Here is a 24,200-nt window from a genome sequence, read left to right as displayed (position 1 = left end):
AGAATTTTCCTTTTCCTTGACTTATTTGATTTGGCACTTCACTTAAATAACTATTAATTAACTCACTAAATTTAAATTTTCATAACTACAAGCACCATGGTGGAATTTACTTAGAAAATCAACATTTTGTCTAAAATACCAAGTAAGGAATATGAAAAGTACGAAATTCAGTGCAACATTGTCTTTAAATAAGGGCAGCGACTATGTTCGCTGATTGTATTTTACTCGATTATGCAAGTCAAAAACAACCTCTATATTTTATGAAACTCTATCAAAATAAACAAATAGGAAAAAATGTTTTGATGATATAATTTCCCTCAATAGCCTGAAATTTATATTAAACATTATTTCTTTTATACTGCATTAGCTGATTTTATCAACTACATTGTTATCATTCCATAATAATTATAAAATTTTAATTTTGAGCTCATTTGTGCACATGTAGCTTTCAGACAAAAACTTACCTCAGAAACAGAAAAAAACCAGCTTTAAGGCCATACAGTAATGACTGCTGTCATCCTGTTTTTACAAGTTTTATTTGAGAATTACTAATCTTGAAAATAGAAACAATGCCCTAATCCTAGGCCTGACAAGTGACGAAGACATAAAATTTAGGATGAAACAAATTATATCAAGATTAGTTAGAAAAGACAGCAAATCACTGTCAATTTCCTATATGGCTTGGACCCTACAACAGTTTTGTATCTGTCTGTCTGTCTCTCTACCTATCTATCTGTCAGATGATGATAACTCACACAAATACAAGTATAGGTACATATCTAGCTGTATACCTAGGCTTACTACTGTATTTCTAAATCACATAACTGCACTTATATGTTTTATAATTTAAAATGCATTATCTTAAAGAAAAAATATACTTACTGCCCTCTAGAGGTATGAACCAGTAGTGTAATAAGTGTAGATGTTGCTGGGCATATACAGTTTAAAGCTAACATGGCGTATTTAAACTCTTCTTCACAAACAACATGATCTGTTTGAAATAAAATAGGTAAATTAGAATAATTTACCTTGGGATAGTAGTATTTTAAAATAATATGAAAAATAAAACAATGAATAAAATTACAAAACTTTCCATATAAACACACTTGTTTTAGAGAGGTTTTTACATGTGCAAATTTATCCCCAGGAAAAATGATTCATAAGAGAGAGTACTAGACTATGAGGTAAGTTATTGAGGTATGGAGGATCTGGCCCCAGACCTGTCTTTACTAAAATTGACAGCCTTTGGCAAAATGCTTATTTTTCCTGTGCCTCATCTGTACAAGGAGGTAACATGTAGGTAGGTTAGAGGTACAGTCTGGATAATAAACCAGAGACTATATAAAGTCTCCTTTACTTCTGATAATTCTATGGTATGAAATACAATAGTACTGATTTATAACATAATTGATTTATCAACTTCATAGTCAACATAAAGACTTAGAAAGTGATTATTAAAAAATGTGGCAGATAATATTTGCACAACATACAAGTAATAGATTTTTATAATCAAAACAACCATAATTACCAATCAATAAAAATTAATCCTGAAATAAATATAAATTTAAATTATACTTTAACCTCAGGACCTAGGTCAAAAATTCAAAAGGTGATAGAGTCCAGTCAGAAAAGATAATAAATGGCATAAAAAGAAATCCAATGACATAAAAACAATAAAGAGTGTTAGAAAAGATGGCACGTAAGGGGGCACAGTCATATTAAAGGGGGGTGATGCTACTCAGCCCAAGTACATTATTTTCATGCAAGAATGAGGGCCCGGATGCCATATACTTAATTTTCCACAGAAATCATATTTTAGAGAAGCAATTAAAGTTTGTTTGGGAAAAAAGCTGTTTGTTTTGGGAAAAAAAACTTCCCTTCCAAGTAAACTATTATAGCTGGTATTGGAAATAAAGACTGTTTAAAGTTCTAATTAAATAAATATTCTTAGGCAGAAAATAGCAGTTTTAGCTAAATTAAGAAATAGAAGGTTGAATAGGTGAATCGGATCTATAAAATGAATACATTCACCATACAATTTATGAAGAAACAAGATTACTTGGGAAATGGTTCATCAAATGCTCCAGACAGATGAATAATAACATTACTCCAATTTGTATAACATGAGTTAGCATATGAAAGAGCCCATTATTTTTTTCTTTTTCCTTCATTTCCTTATTCATTTTTTTTCTTTCACCTTTTATGGAAGAAATTCTATGCTATGGTTACATATCAGGATTTACTCTTAAAAAAATCAAGAATCTGCTAACAATGTCTCTTTCTTTGTTTCTCTTTCCTCTTTTTTTGCTTGTCAAATATATTATAATGATAATTTTTAAGGAAAATCTCAAAAATACATAACCATGATACTTAATATTTGGCAGGAAGGCAGGTAGATTCAAAATCCAATTTTGAATGTGGAAAAGTATACAAAAATATTTGCAAAATAACAGTGACTTAAACCACTATTTCGATATTTCTCAAAATAATTTTTGAGTGTGTATGACCTATCTATGAAAATAAAGTAACAAAACTGCTAAATGAAGAGTGTTATTACTTTAGAATCATATGAGGACCCCATATGGACCCCATACATATGGGGTCCATAAATCTTAAACCAAAAATTGAGCATATGATTTAAGAAAAATGTTTACACATATTATGACATGAGATAGACTACCAGAAAATTTAGAAGGTAAGTTTACCATATATGCAAAACCACATGCAATTATTAACTCCCTTGGTTTAATGTACAAACCGTATTTCTTCTAGTAGGGGACCATGAGAAAATGTGATAGCTCTGTGACAGCTGAAAAATATTCCATCTTATTTCCCTTCAGTGGTTAAAAAGTAAAAAATTGGGTCCCCTTCCTTCCCTTTTCCTCACTTAATGTGTTCATCTGTGTTTGGTTGGGAATGGCTGATGGAAGATCATGTTGCACTCGCTAATTTTTCAAAAACTATACTAAATCTGTGGGAAATGGAAAGAAGGGAAAGATTAGTAAGTTTTAGGTACTAATTTTTATTTCTGTATCGGCTTTTTTCTACAAGTAAGTAAAGTTTTTACAGTGTCTATTAGCCTATCCAGCACTGTACATATTACTGGAGGCTACTTTACACATAAATACAAAGTAGGTTCTGCACTATTTTAGTAAATACTGAATTATTTAGAAAGACAACCACTGTATGAATTAAGAGAAAGTTTATTTTGTTTAGTATTGTATGTGAGTCATTAATACAAATTTAAGATATGATCATTAATAATAAGTATATGCCCACTACTGTCAGTGTCAGTAGTGGGCACGTACTAATTGGTGCAAGCAATTGTCTCTCTTGCGTTGTCTTTTTTTGGTTATTCATACCTGGGCATTTACATATTGAAATATACACTTCCTTACTATTAATTATTTCCCTCTCTTTCTCCTTCATATTACAATTAGGACATTATATTAACTATTTAAAATGTATTCATATAGATGTTTACATTTACTCTGAATTTCATTCCAGGATAGTAAAGGAAGTGTTACAAAATATTTATCATAAAAAAGAGGTATTGGATCAGATACGTTGAAAACAATCGTCTTAGATTAATGAGTTAATTGTATATAATGTTGGGGTTCCTTGTTAGATAATAAGAAAAATCAGTACTCTTTTTATAAAGAAAACATCTATGTAATCAATAAGGATGATTGTATAATCTCCAAAATATACAAACAGCTCAGGCAGCTCAATATCAAAAAAATAAACAACCTAATTAAAAAATGGGTGGAAGACCTAAATAGGCATTTCTCCAAAGAAGACATACAGATGGCCAGCAAACACATGAAAAGATGTTCAACATCACTAATTATTAGAGAAATGCAAATCAAAACTACAATAAGGTATCACCTCACACCGGTCAGAATTGCCATCATCAAAAAATCTACAAAAAATAATTTCTGGAGAGGGTGTTGAGAAAAGGGAACCCTCATGAATTTTTGGTGGGAATGTAAATTGATACAGCCACTACGGAGATTCCTTAAAAAACTTAAAATAGAACTACCATATGACCCAGTAATCCCACTACTGGGCATATACCCAGAGAAAACCATAATTCAAAAAGACACATGCACCTCAATGTTCACTGCAGCATTGTTTACAATAAGCAGGACATGGAAGCAACCTAAGTGCCCATCAACAGATGAATGGATAAAGAAGATGTGGCACATATATACAATGGAATATTACTCAGCCATAAAAAGAAACGAAATTGAGTTACTTGTAGTGAGATGGATGGACCTAGAGTCTGTCATACAGGGTGAAGTAAGTCAGAAAGAGAAAAAAAATACCGTAGGCTAACACATATATATGGAATCTAAAAAAAAAAAAAGTGGTTATGAAGAACCTAGGGTCAGGACAGGAATAAAGACGCAGACATAGAGAATGGACTTGAGGATGTGGGGAGGGGGAAGGGTAAGCTGGGACGAAGTGAGAGAGTGGCATGGACATATATACACTACCAAACGTAAAATAGATAGCTAGTGGGAAGCAGCCTCATAGCACAGGGAGGTCAGCTCAGTGCTTTGCAACCACCTAGAGGGGTGGGATAGGGAGAATGGGAGGGAGATGCAAGAGGAAGGAGATATGGGGATATATGTATATGTATAGCTGATTCACTTTGTTATAAAGCAGAAACTAACACACCATTGTAAAGCAATTATACTCCAATAAAGATGTTAAAAAATAAGTAATTAAAATTAAAAAAAAAGAAAATGTGGTACATATATACAATGGAATATTACCCATCCATAAAAAGGAACAAAACTGGGTCATTTGTAGAGACATGGCTGGACCCAGAGGCTGTCATACAGAGGTAAGTAAGTCAGAAACAGAAAAATGAATATCGTATATTAATGCATATATGTGGAATCTGAAAAAATTGGTATAGACAATCTTGTTTACAAAGCAGACATAGAGACACAGACGTAGAGAACAAATGTATGGATACCAAGGGGGAAAGGGGGGAGTGGGATGAATTGTGAGATTGGGATTGACATATATACACTATTGATACTATGTATATAATAGATAACTAATGAGAACCTACTGTATAGCACAAGGAACTCTATTCAGTTCTCTGTGGTGACCTAAATGAGAAGGAAATCCAAAAAAGAGGGGATATATGTACACATACAGTTGATTCACTTTGCTGTACAGTATAAACTAACACAATATTGTAAAGCAACTATACCCCAATAAAAATTTTTAAAAAAATTAAGTTCAGTGCGGGGATTGCTACCAAATAATTTCAGGTCAGGTCGGATTTTAACACCAACACAAATACTAAAATATTTTCTTTTTTCAGAATTTTCTGGATTGGGGATTACAGCTAAGGGATGCCGGACCTTTATTCAAACTCTGATAATCTCTCACTGGGGGTAACAAAACAACTTCTGAATTGCTCTTCCTGTTCTCCAATTCTTCAGCATCCCACCTATCACCCTTCTAAAACTGTGTTGGCCAATACAGTTGCCTCAGCCATAGAAAGGAATGAAATAATGCCATTTACAGCAACATGGATAGACCGAGAGATTACCATACTAATAAGAATGACACAAATGAACTTACATACAAAACTGAAGTAGACCCACAGACATAAAAAACAAACATGATAATCAAAGGGGAAAGCAGGGGGAGGGATAAATTAGGAGTTTAGGGATTAACCTATACACACTACTATATGTAAAACAGATAACCAACAAGGACCCACTGTATAGCACAGGGAACTCTACTCAATATTTTCCAATAACCTATAAGGGAAAAGAATCTGAGAAAAAATAGATATATACGTATGAATAACTGAATCACTTTGCTGTACACCTGAAATGAACACATTGCAAATCAACTATACTTCGATAAAATAATTAATTAACTAATTAATTACATAAAATAAAAATGAAACTGTGCTGGCCAATACAGTTGCCTCTGCTACATGTGGCTATTTACATTTAAATAAACTAAAATTAAACAGAAATAAAAGTTCAATAGCAATTAAGTTCTCAATAATACTTGTGACTACTGGCTAGGTATTAGACAAGGCAAATACAGAACATTTCCATTATCAACAATAACTAGAGAGTGCTGTTTGATCTGCCAGATGGATTAATGACCTTTCATAAATCCTAAAGCTTATAGAATATATTTCGAATTCCTTAAAATGTCATTCCTAGATTGTCAGAATTTGGGTAATCTTACTAACATATCACTCTTTTCATGCCTCTTCCCAGCCATATTGCTACTAAAATTGTTCATCTATAATAACAGGAAAAAAGGTAGAATATATGGGCATTCTACCTTCAGGTTGGTGGGTAGATGTGTAGACAGACGTTTACGAAGATTTTGTTCTTCTTCCAATCGTTCTACTTTCTTAGTAAAATAGGTGGATATGATGATTGGGGAAGAGGTTGGAGGTGAGAGAGAAAATATGGTATCACTGTTTAAGAGCGTGGGAGAAGAAACAGAATTGAGGGACAGAATGATCGTTTGGCAGCTTCTAGACCCCTAAAAATTAGTGATCATGAATTTAATGGAGGAATAGCCTGCAGGTCGTCTTTTGTTTGGTTTCCTCTGGCCACAGTCAAATGCATGGAAGTAAACACCTAGAAGACAGAGAGTTGTTCACTAGAGTTGGTTTCTGACAAACAAGTCTAACTAATGGAAGGTCAACGAACTAGGCTGAATTGAAATTATGGGTTCTAAAGGTATGCTATGGGATGCAAACAGGTTAAGAAGGGAAGACAGGACCAACAGGTGAAAACTTGGTCGAATCAACAAATTGCAAGTCCCAGTGTAGTCAAAAGATTGTTGGAGTTCTGTATTAGAGGACATGAACTAGAAAGATAGGGGGTGGTGGTCACAGAGGAGGGGGCTAGGAATAGCCATGATAGAAGGCTCACATTTACATGATCTAGGGAATATGTCTCTGGAAGTGGGTGTAGAGATAAGACGTGGGCAAAAACACTGAAAGAAGGGAAATCACCGAAACACAAGCCTAGGGCACTGAAAGAAGCATTTTCCTGGCTATCCATACCATTAACTATTATGACCAAGCAGTGTGGAAAAGAGGGACAGTGCGTTAGGAGATTGGGCAGTTTTTCAGCTCATTTTTTTTCATCAGCTACTTACATTTCCTTTTGGGGACATTTCAAGCCACAAACTGCCAATTTTTATCAAGTGATTTTCTAATTAAAAACTGGCCATCATCAAAAAATCTACAAACGATAAATGCTGGAGAGAGTGTGGAGAAAAGGGAACCTTCCTACACTACTGATGGGAATTTAAATTGGTGCAGCCACTGTGGAGAATAGTATGGAGATTCCTTAAAAAACTAAAAATAGAGCTACCATATGATTGATCCAGCAAACCCACTCCTGGGCATATATCCGGAGCAAACCATAATTCAAAAAGATACATGCAACCCAATGTTCATTGCAGCACTATTTACAATAGCCAGGTCATGGAAGCAACCTAAATGTCCATTGATGGAGGAATGGATAAAGAAGATGTGGCACATATATACGATGGAATATTACTCAGCCATAAAAAAGAACAAAATGGGTCATTTGTAGAGACATGGATGGACCTAGAGACTGTCATACTGAGTGAAGTAAGTCAGACACAGAAAGACAAATATCATATATCACTTGTATGTGGAATCTAAAAAAAAAGGGTACAAGTGAACTTATTTACAAAACAGAAGTAGAGGCACAGATGCAGAAAACAAACTTATAGTTACCACAGGATAAGGAGGGGGGATAAACTGGGAGATTGGGATTGACATATACACACTACTATATATAAAATAGATAACTAATAAGAACCTGCTGTATAGCACAGGGAACTCTACTCAATACTCTGTAGTGACCTATATGGGAAAAGAATCTAAAAAAAAAAAAAAAAACAAGAGTGGATATATGTATAACTGATTCACTTTGCTGTACACCTGAAACTAACAACCCTGTAAATCAACTACACTCCAATAAAATTTTTTTTAAAAGAAGATTAAGTTATATAAAATTTAAGTACTATAGAGATGCATAATGTAGAATTATATCTGTGACAGAAATTGCTATCTTTCCCTATTATCCATTTTCCCTTCTGAATGCAGAAACTACCTGTCGATGGAGACACGTATGGGAGAGGCATCAGAAAGGGCAAGAATACTAACGTGGGTGACAGCACCTTGCTGATTTTAGTAAGGTGACAGACGATCTGGGGCAAAAATCGATCACTCTGCAAGCGGAGAGAAAAGGGAAAATTGCTTGAAGCCAGAAACCTAGGAGTCCAGGAATCCGGACAGTTGCAGAACCAAAAGAGTGAACTGTACCCTAAATCATGGGAGATGACACTGTCTTTCAGAATCTTTATCAGTGACCTCCTTTTAAGACTTTTCAGCTAGATCAATAAAGCTGGACCTAATGTGGGGATCAGATAAAGGTGCTGTGCTGCCTTCCCACCCAATAAACCTATTGTTTCAGATGATGCCGAGGTAGTTGCCATGACAACCAAGAGGGTGATACAGACACGGCAACAAAAGCCAGTAAATATGGCAAGTGCAAGAAAGTTCTTAGAAAAGAACTTTGAGCACAATTATTGACACATAGAAAGGACTGGAGGAAATCTGTTCTAATTTCAACGTTCTCTGTAGCCACAGAAGATAGTGACCAAGGATCTATGCTTATGAATAGACAAAGGAGTTATTTTCTAAGAGCAGGATGGGTGTCGAATCAAAAAAATTACTGCAAGGTCTCTGCAATTCATGTCCCACAGGATTTCACCATTCCTATGGAACAATGTCTGCTGTGTGTCTCCCTTTCTTTTTCCAAAACCCACTATTTTATCACAGCTATCTTGCTCTGCTATTATATATGCATATGGGGTGGGGGAGAGGTAACTAACTCACTTATTGGTGTGTTCATTGCCAGACTATCAGGATCCACAGCTAGCAATGACTTTGTATTATCGAGATATCCTGCACTTTGAGTTGGATTCAGCAATTGAGGCAACTTTGGGGTATTTTTCATAATAATGAATGAGGATCTTAATGTATAAGGGAAAAACACTCTACATGGATACTTGGGTGGACAAAAAGATTTGAACTGTGGCTGAAACTACTCTCACCCCATATTCATTCTCTCCTTCTTCCTTTTAGTAAGAAGCTTCATTTTCCCTCACCCATCCCCAAGGTTTAGCTGGATGCGTGCCTGTCCAGGGAGAAATGACATGTCTCAACTCCTCTTTTAGTTAAATACGGTTACTAGACTAGGTTTTGTAAACTTCTGGATTAATATTTTGTAGACACATCCACTTCCCCTACACACTGTCCCTCTTTGCTGGTGAGACCACATAAGTGGCAACAGTCCAGTTTTGATTAGGCAGACAGAGATGACTCCTTAGCGATGATCAAATCTGTCCATGTTTTCTTTCTAATTTCCTTCCCTTGTTGAAGAAAGCATGTCCTCTTTCGAAATCTTGTATTTTCTTCTCGTCCCTGTAAAGTTGCTGTTTTGACTCAGCTCTTTCTCTTGGGTTGCTTGCCATCAGAGCATAAGCACATGAGAGCAAATGGTGTCGCCCCCAAGTGTGCCAGGCCACCGGCAAGGTCCTGATCCCTCAGAGCCTAACTTGCCTTATCTTTAAAACTGTAAATCATAATAATATTTACCTCATAGGGTTTTCTGCGGAGAAAAGTAGATAATGAATATAAAATGCTTATCAGGATTCTAAACAGGTACTATTTATCACCACAATCCTACATTATTAAAAATAAAAGGATAGATTTCAATAAACCATCTTGAAAGAACGTCAATAATACAGTTTTAAAATTTAAGTAGCAAAACGATACAATATAACTCCATTGATAAAAAAGCTGACTTCTGCATATATGTTCATGTGTGCATACGTATGTCTGAATAAGCATGAAAAATTGTAAGAATGGGAATCAAAATGTTAATAGTAACTCTCTCAAGGAATGGGAAACAGTTTTCAAGGGCTACAACTTTTAAAATAGCAGGATTATGTGAGATTTGTGGTTTCTGTTTTATGGCTATTTTTATTATTTTTGATTTAAAAGCTCTTCAGATAAGTAATTGCAATTAAAGCTACAAATTTATAGATAGATACAATCAAATCTATTTTCAAGGCCCTTTTGCTTTATGGAAAATCAATTTGTTAATTACATATTAACAAGTCAGAATATTTTTTTAAAAGTCTGCCTCACAGTATTTTTTGAGCTTGTCTATGATTTAAAGTACTGGAAGCTTCTTCCATGCAGTTGCTAGGTAACAGCTCTTCAGAAAGCAGTAAGCAACAGTGGACAGTGCATGAAACCAATCTAGTCCTGGATTTTGATTTACAGAAATCAAATATCCTTTGGAGAAAGAGCTTTTAAAGAGAAACACGAAACAGGGTAAATTTTAAAAATTGAATGTTATTTGTTTTTATTTTATAGGGAAAGAGTTTATTACATAGACCGACTGAACAAATTGCATTATAAACCTCTCACATAGCCTTCGCTTATTAGACTCTGTTTATAAGCATGAGTGGGTTGATTGCCATGAAAATTGCTTCTTTTTCTTCGAGGAGAGTAATCTCTAACAATCGAGTTTTATTTTGATCCTGTTGCTTTAATCAATAAAATACCAGTCGGAGTGTGTGTGTTTGTGTGTGTACATGAGCAGACATCATACTTCTGCCAATTCTAGGACTGTGAACCATTCAATGGCTAAGAATAGGTTTAAGTAAAGCTTTAAAAGTCATTTAGTTTCACAAGATCTAAATACAAGATGCTTATTAAATATACAGAATTCAACCCAGTTTGACGCTGGCAACGTTCTATAAACAGACGTATTTCACTTCAGTAATATTGAGTATAAAACACATTTTTGTGTGTTTCTAATTGCTTGAATCCTTATGTTAATGCTGTAATTTTTTTAATGTATCATACTAATTAAGTGCTCAAAGGGGAATCATTTCCTGTATCCTAGAGCAAAACAGTTTAAATTTTAATAACCTTTTTTTTAAAACATGTCACAGAAACAGCAGTCTTAATATTTTTTGAAAAATTGCTGACCTCAGAACTCCATTTATTTAGGTACTAACCGAAAGTATTCATTTCTCACTAGCTCATGATAGTAATTGATGTCATGAGAGTTAATGATATAGTTATTGAATTGCCTTAATATATTATAATAATACTAATTCCAAATAGGATTTCAAGTTTTATGCTAAATGGTACATATATATGTATGTATGCATGTGTGTTATTAAACCTCACAAAAGTTTTATGATATATGTTGTGTTAAACAGTTTTCAGATAAGCAATTAGATGTTCAGAGAGGTCAAGTTACTTGCCTAAATCCATTAGTAACTTAAATTCACACAGCCTATAAAGAACTCTACAAAAGTTATACAAGTCTAAAATTGATTAAGGAAGCACATTACAATAATGTGAATGTGAATCTTCTAGTGGTTTTAATCTCCCCTGAACTTACTTTAAAGCTTACTACTTGCTACCAGACGGACAAGTGGTTCAAACAACCTCTTAATTGAACTGAAAAAATACAAACACCACGTTTCTCAAAACCCCATCACTTAATGAGGGAGTTTGGAAGGAATGTGGCCAAATCTGACCTTGAAATCAATTCCATTGCTTTTCAATCACACACACCCCAAAATCATAGCTGGACTAAAATGATTTGAGTCACTGATTCAAAGGGATTTTGAAAGATCTCTAGAAAATTTATTAGTAGCAAATATACTGCGATAAATTTTATAAAGGACATAAATGCAAGTGCTCTAAGAAGATACAAAAGGATACCTTTCCTGCTCTGCAGGAATCAGAAAGAGTATCCCCAAAGAAGTGATGTTTAAACTAAGATTTTTAAGGATAATTAACAGTAGTTAGTTGAAAGGTGAAGAAAGCATGCAGAGGTGATTTTCTTAAAAGTAAATCAGAGAGGCAGGAGGATATTTAAATTTTTATGGAGATAAATTAACAAAGAAAGAGGTTTGAAGATTAAGGAGAGAAAAATATCACAAGGTTGCTGACAAGGTACAACGTGATGAGGTCCAGCCTGGAGATAAGGAAATCCTATTGTAACAGGAGAAAAGCAGGAAATGGTAAGTGAAAAGAAAGTAACACTAGGAAAATACGGTAGCAAAAATCTGAGGAAATTTTCACTCATTGGCTTCCCCTACCTAAGAATTAAGTGGTGAACTAAAGATTGAAATGGTAACTGCAAGAGTAAGAGTGTGTTTTGATAAGGAAAAAGTAATCCGCACTGTTAAGGGCCTGTGAGCTGCCAGACCATGAGTTCACAGTGATACAAGTCTGATCCACGGTGTGATTTTTTTTTTCCTAGCAAGGCTCAGTCAAGGAGCAGGAAAAAAGAATCCATCTGATAAGAATTTTGTTTGTTTGTATGTTTGTTATTGTCAATCAGGAGGCATAAAAAGTTAAAACAAAGGAAAGCAGTATATACAGATATGAGGTTGGCTGAATGACAGACCACAGAGTTCAGGTGGTTTAAAGAGGACAGGACAGAAAAAAGGAAGGTGAGGCACAGAAGACTCTAGACCGATAAGGCATCAGGGCTATGTTTCTCAGCTGTTCGTGATGAAGGACAGATGTTTCTTTTCTTTTTAATTTCCAATGCATTGCAGACACATATGCAGTTCTAATGTGCATGCCTGTATAGAACTCAAGCCATATGTGACTCACCTATGAATATGATATGATCCAAACCAATCTACTCGCTTATCAAAGAGACAACACACTGTGGTGCACTAGGGTGTCACAGCAATGGCAGATTGCTATCAAAGTTTCTAAATGCTCATTGTCAATTTGGTATTTATTTTATAGCCTAGTAAAAGTCTGTAGACTGAAACTGGTTTTTGGCCCACACTTTGAGTAGCACTGCGTTAAAAGCTACTTGATTTACAATGTTGGGCCAATCTCTGCTGTACAGCAAAGTGAAAAAATAAAATAAAATAAATTAAATAGGTCTCACATCAAAAAAAAGCTAATTGAAAAGCATTGCATTAATGAAGTGGAGGGGAAGGCTTTAGATAGCACTAGATGGTTGAATTAGCAAAACGGAAGATTGAGTTTGGGTATTGTGAGGTCTGAATAGTGTAAATAGGCCTGAAATCACTTGGGAGGACGTCAGGGGACAGGTATACACTCCACTACATATCTTTTTCACTCTAAATCTCTGAAAATCATTGTCAATTAAACTGGAAAACAGACTTTCTGAACCACACATTCTATGAAGATTAAAATATAATCCCAGCATTTGTAGAAATACATTATAAAGTAGGAAAATGTTGCAAAAGTGCTCCTGTACTTGACTGAAAGAATCATTACATTTGGAGCCACAAGGCATAAGTTCGAATTCCACGTCTTTAAGCACGTTAAGGCTTTGAGCAACTATGCCTAGTATCATATTAGACAAGTTGGTATAGTTATTTATCTCTGTCTTACACAAATGTAAACTTCAGATTGAAATAACACAGAAGAGCATACAGCAAACTACAGCAAACTCCCATGATAAGTAAAGTTTTTTCTTTCATAAAAATAGACAATAAGTGGAAATATGCGCTTCTGTGAGTACACACCTTTTCCTTACCAAAGACAGAAGATGCTACGATCTGCCTGATCTACCCACGCAAACAACAACCTATAGCCATATTTATAGTTGTCATGTATAACCTGAGACAGCTGTTTTCAGCCATGTCATTACTCTGGACAAAACTGCAAAGGAAACTCTCACCTCATCTCTTCTATTGGGTATTTAGGATACACTCATTGGCCACTGCCAATGAATGTATCCTAAATACTGTTTTTCAGCAGTCTCCCATAATAATCAAATCTTTTCCTTTCCCTCCAAAATGTCCATGCTTACAGAAATAAACAGGTAGATAGACGTTACTATCAATTAGATATTCATCTAACAATCTTAATAAAGAGACATACAAAAGACGATTGAAATTTCAATTTTACCAGGAAGCATATGCAATTTAAAAGGAGTTTCTTAATGCAAAGTGAGGTTGACTTAATGGGATAATTGAGGCATGTGTCTTGTCTTGCTGAGTCCTTGCCTACTATGGACTATTCTTCCACCAACCAGCCCCTACAATTTTTCAACATGATGTTCACATCAACAGATTCCAAAAAAATGAAGTAAGTTAGGCACTTCAGTCCTTCACGATCCACACATTCTTTTTGATCTTAGGAGATAATTCTAGGGGTTGCTAAAAACTCTGTCTTTAAGAAAAGTAACTATTGGAAAAATAAACTGATTTGAACTATTACATGATGGATCCTTGGATAATCCAGAGGCAAAAATCATAAAGAAAACATTGATGATTGTGCAAGAAGGAGACAAAAATTCTGTTAGTTAAAAACACCATGAACACAACCGAAAGACAACTGGCAAACTGAAAAAAAAAAATGCAACTTTCAAAAAGTCAAAATGTTAGTAATTTTAGAATACAAAAAATCTCTACAATTCACTAAGAGAAAAATAGTCACCTCTGTAGAAAATAACGGTAAAGCGATGTTTTATACACAAATGCACACACAAATTAAATGTACAATAGATACATGAAAATGTGCAACTGTTAGTAATCAAAACTTTAAAATTAAAACAAACTATTAGTGGCAACACCACATGTCTCTTAACAGCACACATTCTGGAGACAGAAAACGTGCATTTAAGGTCCAGCTGTACCACTAAGTTATGGTACCATCAGCATTTTACTTAACATCTTCCTGTCTCAGTTTTCTCATCTGTAAAAGGGGAATAATACTGGAATCTACCTGTGGCAGCTAGCCTTCCAGACAGCCTCTATGACAGGCTTTAGATCCTGTGTCATTCCCACCTACACAGAATAGGACTAATCTTGTGACCAGTAAGATATTGTGGAAATGACAGAGTGTGATGGCCAAGGCAAGGACATTCTGGCTTCTGCCTTAAGGAAAAGTCTAAGAGGTAAGGAACTGAGGCCTCCTGCCAACAGCCAGCACTAACTTGCCAACCATGTCAGTGAAATGGGGACCACCCTGGATGCAGATCTTCCAGCCCAAGTCAAGCCTGCAGATAACGTAGCCCCAACTGACATCTTTACTGCAACATCACACATATCCTGATTATTACTCCTCCCAAATTCCTGACCCACAGAAACTGTGAGACAATGAGTGTTTACTGGTTGTACTGTGAAGATGTGAAGTCATTAACTCAGTATCAGCAATAGATAACTAATCTACTATCTTAACAAGGTTGTGATGAAAATTCATTGAGTTACAATACTCTGTAATGACCTATATGGGAAAAGAATCTAAAAAAGAATGGATATATGTATGTGTAGAACTGATTCGCTTTGCTGTACAGCAGAAACTAACACAACATTGTAAATCCACTATACTCCAATAAAAAATTAATTAAAAAAAGAAAATTCATTGAGTTAATCTATAAAAAGTAGTCATTGCACATAGTAAGCATTAAATAAATGTCAACTGCCACAATAATAATAATATAGTTCTTATATTATTTTTCATTCAGCCAAGGGGCAAAAGTTAAAAGGAATATTGCTCCCTCCTGCAATGATAAGTTATTCATTTCTGGAGAGCAAATTGGCATTGTGTATTAAAAACCATAAAAGTACACATACCATTTAACCTAGGAATTAAACTAGATAATCATCTTAAGGCTATTATAACACAAGTTCACAAAAACCTCTTTTATGATAATCGAGCTTTTATTTTACTTTTTTTAGTTCCAGACAAAACTGAATCTTAAGAAGCTGAAAACCTAATAATGAATAAAAAATCGAAAAAGAAACTGATTTTGTCAAAATTACTAATTTACAATTTCAACATATTACAAATTTCTTTTTCTTATTTTTAAACAGGTAAACTTCCAAAATATTTTGGAAATAACTTATCTCAGCTAATTACATTCACCTTGGTGGTTTTAAAAATAGCTACCCCTTTTTAAATTGACTTATTTTTCATTCCTTATTGGAAGGTGAATTTAACATTCTCAAGGAGGAACTAGGTATTGGCTAATTCATCAGATTTAGTCCTTATGATTTACTACACAGAATAGCTTGATGGTTTAAATGAGAACTGGGCACCAATGAAAGTTGTCATTATATCAATATATTAAATGAGAGTTGGTTGTGGGTTATATAACAATATGCTAATTGCACAGATCTGTAAGTTCACATACATTATCTTTTACCCACATAATAGTGATATTTCAGGTCTATACAAACATATTATAGCCTATACAAACATAACCCCTTGTTGTAATTAAGTTAACATCTTCTCTGCTTAGATATAACTATTTGCAAATTTTTTCATGGCATTAATTACACTTGATAATTTGGATCTCGTGGGAAAAATGGGAAAATGTAAACTCCATAAATAAATTAAAAACAACCATCTTCAACAAACTTACCTTCTAGCTAGTATTACATTTCCATATAAAATACAATTTAATGTACATAAATAGTATTAATAAAATTGTTACCCTACTTTAAGGAATTTCCTATCTTGCTTATTTCATCTGTACTACTCTTCATTTTAATATAATTTCTAACAATGACTTATAGGTGCATAATTTATATACACACCACATCTTGTATATCTTATGTATGTGTTCTCATATGAGACACTTTACTTTTTTCTACATCTATTCTTACAATAAAAACTGTAATGGATGTCTTTTTATTTAAATGTTGTGTGCAGGTCATATTATTTCCTCATGAAAGCTTCACGTAATTGTATAAACTGATACTAGCTGATGTATCCATCCTTTTTGGATTTCTGCATGTGCATCCTTTTACTACTTTATACAGTACTCTCATACCAAGCATTTCCCAATACCTCCAGAGTAGCATTCTACGGACACATATTTTAATGACACTGCTAGAAAAAACGAATGATGCAGAAAAAGTTACGGGGTCTGTACCTAGATTTCTGGTGTTCTTTTCCTGTGTCACTCCTTCTCCTGTAGAATTCCTTGTTACCACATCATGGTGGAAGATTACTTACTTATTTGAAAGCTTTTTGTGAGATAATAGAAACTATATATATTGATTTCTATCCCCAGTTTTCCTGACACAGAACTCCTGAAACCATTGTAATATCCTGGTTGATAAGAGCACTCGGAACATCTCTTGTTATTATATTTGGCTTCAACCCAGTCGCTGACACGGAGCTCTTAAAACTGTTGTAAATTCCTAAGTGATAAGAGTACTCGGAGCATGTTTTGTCCTAATGAGGTGGCTCTGGGTGGGCTTCTGGATGGCTCCAGGATGGGACTGGTCACCAGAAAGACCAAGTTGTGATTAGAAGCTTGGAATTTTCAGTTCCAACCCCATCTTCCAGAGAGGGTAGAGGGGCTGGAAGTGGAGTTAATAAATGGTCATGCTTACGTGAGGAAATCTCCATAAAATACCAGTAGTCAGGGGTCTGGAGGGCTTCCAGGTTGGTGAACACATCTACCCTGGGAGGCTGATGCACCCCAAATCCACAGGGACAGAGGCTCCTGTGCTCAGGACCCTCCCAGGCCTTGCTCTATTTACCTCATCATCTGGGGGAGTTTTGCAGGTCTGGTCCCTTAACCTGTGGGATCTGATGCTATCTTTGAATAGACAGTGTCAGAATTGAGTTGAATTGTAGGACACCCAGCTGGTGTTGCACAGAATTGCTTGGTGTGGGGAAAAAAAAAACCCCCACACATTTGGTGACCAGAAGTGTCAGAAGCGAAGTGCTCGGTGTGAGAAGTAAAGGTCACAGCAGAGAAACAGGAGGAAAGACCTGGGGTTTCCCCGACACAGGTGGAAAACTGTACTTTTTTTTTTTTCTTTTCACTATTTCATACATTTTTGCATATTTTTATTCTCCTGAGTTACAGTATTACTTTTCAACATTCTTAACAGATCATTTAAGTTTTTAAATCATACGAGTTAAATGAACATCTAAGCAACTACAAATAGATTCGTTAACTGTTATAGTATAATTCATATTAAATATGAGAATACACAAACAAGAGATGGAAAGTTGCAAAGATAAAATTATTTCTCACTCTTCTGTGGCTCTCACAGTCAACTTATTATGAAGTCTAGAGAACATCTGAAATGATTCGTGAATCCGTTCTCACCCTGAACGACCATTAGGTTCAATCTCTCAGTATCGCTCACCTGAACAAATATAATAACTTCCTAAATAATCACCCCATGAGGTCTTTTTTGTCCTCTTCCCTGCGCTCCATATTTCCCCTGGAGTCACTCTGTTAACCAGTTAAAAATTTACACCTTTACCTAAAACTTTCATTAGCCTCTCATCGCTTCTCCAACAACATTCCAATTCTTTAGTAAAGCCTAATTCACAATCGCACACACACACAACACCCACACATGCGCATGTTTACAATTTGTCCTTATGCAGTATGATTTGAGGCAATGTTAGATTAAATAAAATCCCATTATAATGTTAGATTAAATAAACATCCCATTATATATAATAATTATATATAATTATATAAACATCTCTCCACTTGTTGGCTGTCCTAGTATTAGGATCTCATTCTTTTGGGGTTAAAAATTGTGTTTTAAGAGACTCTTTTCAATACAGAAGTAACTATTCCAGGAACAGGGATATTATATGAAATCATGAAAACTTTACTAAATTAGAACATAATTGGGATCATGAGTTTTGATATATAAGGAGGGTGGCAAGGGTTGAGGAGGAGAATTCTAAGGTTACAAATGAAGTTCTCTGTAGAAAGAAAAAGCTCAGTTGAAGTGCTATTCTTGGGATGAATGTAAAGGCGCACTCCCTGGTTATTAAAGGGTTAGAGGTAAAGAAAATTAGAAAATCTGCCATTGGAATAGAGAGCTACTCCATCTTCATCTTCATTATACCACTAGTGCCTAGAACAATTTATTGCTCACAGTAGGACTCAATAAAAATGTTTTGAATGAGTAAGCAAGAATAAAAGAGGATATACCTGGTTTTCTTTATGAAACATTCATATCAAGAAACTACTTTACAGACTGAAAATCATAGGCCTGGGTTGTGATAGAATATGTCTGGCACTTTCCTAAGACAGAAGAAGAAACACGCTTCTCTGGTTTCCAGAATCATGAAAATGAGTCTTTGAGAAATATACAACCATAAGAAAATTAATGGAGAAAAACATAAAGATGCTTTGAGTTAATTAAATTATAAGCGGTCGTCAAGAAAATGGCTTTAAAAACCTAATGGTCAGCAGCAATTAATCAAGTGTCAAAGAGAAAAGGCAGGAAATATGGTTTGGCCCATATTTTAAACTTGTAAAAGTCACAGAAAGGAAAAACAAATACAAGATTGATATTTTATTAGGAGGAGCAAAATACAGGAATGCATTTAACTTAAAAATAATCCACAGCAATGTTAATTTTTAAAATTTTGATTAAATGGGCCATGGCTATATAAGAAGTTAACATTCCAGGAAGGGTGTTATGTGAAAGGCTACATAGAAGCGCTCTGTTCTACATATACCATTCTTCTGTTGATCTAAAATTACTTCTACAAAAAAACTTAAAAAGCAAATGCAATTAAAAATAAAATGTTGATTTTCATCTCTTAGGGGTGAAAATGTTATCTTGGCTATGTAGCAGAATGTCATTCTTAGGAAAAACATGCTTATGTAAAAATGTGTGTGTTTGTGTCTGTGTGTGTGTAATACACAGACAGAAGATGAAACAAATGTGGAAATGTTCACTGTTGAATGTAAATGGGGGTAATACACATTTTCATTGTATAATTTTAAAACTGTATGTTTGATTTTTTTGCAAAGTGAAAAATAGTGGGAAAAAAAAGTAAAAACTCCAAATTGTGCTGGGTCTGAAGATGGCCTTATGTTAAGTGGTTTCTGATAATCTTCACAATAAGACAAAAATCAAAAAGAAAATATTTCCATCTAAAAATGGAGAATTTTCAAAGTTTTGGTAATTTATCTTTTGAAAATATAAGAATTCAAAGCATTATGTTTTTAAGTAGGTTGTAAGAATGAAGTTTAACATGGTGTCTATGTGGGTGTATATGGGAAATGAAGAAATTATTCAGCATGAAGAACTCACACATCACCATTTGGTAAAAGCCAAGCCTTGTGCATACATATGTTATTCAGAAACAGCTAAGATAATTTCCAATATTTATATTGCTTAGATATATTTTTCCACTCTCTTTTTGGGGAGGAAAAATTGAGGCATTGGAGTGTCTGGTGTGCCAGTAAAAACCGATGGCTAAACTTTTAGTCAAATCATTTCTCCAATATGTGCGTATGTGTGTGTGTGTGTGTGTGTGTGTGATTTTAAACAATATTGTTTTTATAACAGTAGCCATCCATGACTATATACTATAAGAAAAACATATGTTTATAGAGTATTGTCAATGATATTGTTAGAAAGTATTTCCTTTTGCCCATTTTAACTTTTTTTGCAATTAAAATCTTTTTTTGTTTTTTTTTTTAAGTTGCCAGAACTAACTCCTATAGTTCTAGTATCATGAATCATTCTTCTCGGCACACTTTAGTGGTGAAGGAGAAAGAATTTTCATTCAGCACTTTACTATTGTGGTCTGATTCTTCCATTCATTCATGAACTTTAATTCAAATCTGTTACTTAGGAAATATCATCATCGAAGCATGGGAAATAAAATTCATAGAAAATTCACAAATCACTTACAAATTGATTTTATGTTCCTCACTCCTACAAATTTATTTACAGACATATGTTTACATTCTTTACTCCTACTTGTGGGTGAAAATTTATCAATTTCATTTTTATGCCTTCTTATATTTGTTAAAATGAAGTGGGAAATTTCCAGAGAACCCAGTAGTTGAAAGAAAATTAGTCGATAAAGAAAAGGGAATTGAATAGTCACAGATGACCTATTAATTTACTAGATAATAGGGGTTCACCCTCTCACAGATTTTCTGAGTAATTTCATCTGATTAGGAGACAAACAGCAAAGATTTTCCATTCAGTGACAAACTGGAGAGTACAGTTCATTCTTTAAGTTCATTCAAGGCTCTGCAGTAAAGGAGTTCTTTTCCTAGTCAGGTACATATTTTTCTTGTCCATTTGTTTTGTTTTGTTTTGTGTATTTTTTTTTAAAGAGTTTCGGAATGTACAGTGAAGAAAAAGATATGGGTTTGGTTTTATTCTGATTAAAACGTGGGCTACAGAAACACATCTAAAAACTGAACTACTATAATGTTTTGCCTTTTTCATCACAGTTTTGTCACTAAGGAGAGACAATTTATGAACAGTTCAGCAATGTGGAGGCGAATCTTTTATCCAGGTAATTTCAGGTCAAATATTTGACCCTGGAGAGGCTTTACTGGAATTGCTAGTCCCACAAGAGGCTGACAAAGAGTACAAGATGTTATAAAACCACATTTTTCTATTAGTCATAGCTAGGGAACACTGCCATTACCTCTTCCTATGTTCAGTACCAATTCCCACTTCTAAAAAAGAAGTGCATTGACAAAATTATTTCTCACAGGAAAAAAGATTTAACATAACCAAAGCTATATTACCATTCAATTTTTCATCTACAGAGGTTGAAAAAAAAATAATCCACTAGAGTCGTTTAAAAATAATGATGTTAGGACTTCCCTGATGAAGCAGTGGTTAAGAATCCACCTGCCAATGCAGGGGACACGGGTTCGAGCCCTTGTCCGGGAAGATCCCACATGCTGTGGGGCAACTAAGCCCATGCGCCACAACTGCTGAGCCCACGCGCCTAGAGCCCGTGCTCTGCAAGAAGAGAAGCCACCGCAATGAGAGGCCCACGCAGCACAACAAAGAGTAGCCCCCGCTCGCCGCAACTACAGAAAGCCCACGCACAGCAACGAAGACCCAACACAGTCAAAAATAAATTTGAAAAAACATATAAAAAAATAAAAACAAAGCTGTAAAAGAATGCTGGCATCCATATACTGAAAGGAGGAAACAGTGAGTTTAGGCTGACATCGATGGTATGAAGATGTAACTGTCTCCTACAATACACAAATGACATTCATTATTGAAAATATGATGGGAATATGAGAGCAGCAATAAGTTTATAGATACAATTTGTAAATACTCAGAAAAAAAGGAAAGGGAGTGTTTTGAAACAGCCTAAGTAAAACTTGATTATGGCATGGACAAGGGTTGTGTCTGTGGATAAGCCTGAGATATTCAGGGAGTGGAACCATACACCACTTGATGGACTGGATACAAACAATGGAATAATGAAAGACTCATGGGTTTGGGGCTTGAGTTCTAAGTATTAATAGATGCTGCTGGGAAGAATGGGGGTGAAACAGATTTTAGGTCAGGGAAAATCAGTAACTATCTCTAGATATCTTAATTTTGAGACAGCTATTAGAAACCTAACAGGAGACACTGACTATTTATTTAGAGGAACAAGACAGGAGTTCATAGTGGATATTTGGGGGAGAGACTCAATTTTGGAAATCAAATAAATGGATGAGCTCCCATAAGGAAAAAGTATTCTAGGAAAAAAAGAAAATTCTTTTGAATTTTCTTTGCAGAATATCTTATGATATGTGGATAATGGCAATTTTATTTCTTTTTCCAATACTTATTCCTTTTATTTATTTTTGTAGTCTTACCACATGCCTTAGGATTTCCAGGACAATGCTGAGTAAAAGTGGTTTTAGTAGGCATCCTTGTTTGTACATAATCTTAAAGACAGACTCTCAATATGTGACCATTAAATATTTGTTTTCCTCTAGGTTATTTTGTAGATAACCTGCCTTAGGTTAAGAAGTTCCTTACTTGTAGCTTCCTAGCATTTTATATTTTTCTGTTTTTAAAATTTTGAAGGGATGTTGAATTCTCTCTCAAATGCTTTTTTGTATCCATTGAAATAATAATAATATTTTCTTCTTTGAAATGATGATCTACTTCTAGAATAATTCCAACTTGGTGATGATACATTATTTTTTAAATACATTACTTTGCTAATATATTTTCTATAATTTTTCAACCATGTTAATCAACTAAATTGGTCTCTAATTATCATTTCCCATACTATGCTTAATGAGTTTTGTATCAAGGCCATAATCCCATACAATGAGTTAGGGAGACATCTTTCTTTTTCTGTTCTCTGGAAAACATGTGCAAACTGAAAATTATGTGCTCTTTGAATGTCTATAATAAGCTCTTTGTAAAGCTTCATGGGAAACCCTCAGTTACTTTTCCTGGAGACAAAGATAATACAGACTTATTAGGAGGGTGAGACATAGGTATTCAAGATTCATGACAATCATCAATTTGATAGGTACTAATTACTAGTGGCTGATGTTCTTTTGAGTAATTTTTTTAATCATAACAACCCTATGGGATAGTTTCTCTTATTACCCTCACTGTACATATTGAAGAACTCAACCTTGAGAGATCAAGAAGCCTGAGATCATGCAGTCATTACATAATAGAACAAAGATTTGACTGAGGTCAGCCTCATTCCAGAATTTGCAATATATATCTATTCACTTTGACAAATTTATTATAAAAAAGGGCAAACTGCTGAAAATAAATACTGTTTTTCTATGAACCAATTTGTGTTTATTTTCTTCTTGAAAATTATGGTGATTAAAATAATCAAATTATCTGTGAAGGATATTTTTATTTTACTTGAATCATTACAATTTATACTTGGGCTCATATTCAGAAATTTTTTATTGTAACTATTATTTTCCTGAGGATTTTGTTCTTTCTAACTCTAGGCTCACTATGTTAACTTTCTCTCTTGTTGACATGAGTAAGAACATATCTTTTCTATTGCTGAGATCATGTCCATATGGACTTTTCTTCTGTGAATCTGATCAAAATGTAGAAAATAATTGTATTTATAATTAATACTATAATAATTCATATAATAATTGTTTTTATAATTAATACTATAATAATTCATTCAAATAATAGTGTAACAATTCCATAATTTACTTTAATGAATGCCTACAGTCTTTCTGTTCAGGAGAAAATGATCCATAAATTATATAAATGGTATATCTGCATAAAGTAATAGTTACTAGGTTGCTACATATGTTTTTGCTTTCTAATATTTTCCATACATATCAGTTGACTTTTGAAGT

At 34.3% G+C, this 24,200-nt stretch overlaps 1 protein-coding gene across 15 annotated transcripts in view; it reads right to left on the bottom strand.

Annotated features, from left to right (window-relative positions):
• Nucleotides 1-24,200, bottom strand: part of KCNT2 (potassium sodium-activated channel subfamily T member 2) — a 425,289-nt gene that overhangs the window by 135,846 nt on the left and 265,243 nt on the right. For all 15 annotated transcript variants that reach the window (XR_014326811.1, XM_082857000.1, XM_082857001.1 and 12 more), the window contains one exon: nt 883-991. Coding sequence is in view for 14 of the 15 variants with exons in the window: in XM_082857000.1 (XP_082713126.1) it covers nt 883-991 (109 nt within the window). In the remaining variant the exon portion in view is untranslated. The remainder of the gene's footprint in view (nt 1-882; nt 992-24,200) is intronic.

The sequence above is a fragment of the Leucopleurus acutus genome (assembly GCF_964270905.1).
Source record: "Leucopleurus acutus genome assembly, chromosome: 2".
NCBI classification, from domain to species: Eukaryota; Metazoa; Chordata; class Mammalia; order Artiodactyla; family Delphinidae; genus Leucopleurus; species Leucopleurus acutus.
Note: the sequence above shows the minus strand (reverse complement) of the source record. Positions and strands in the feature narration are given on the sequence as shown.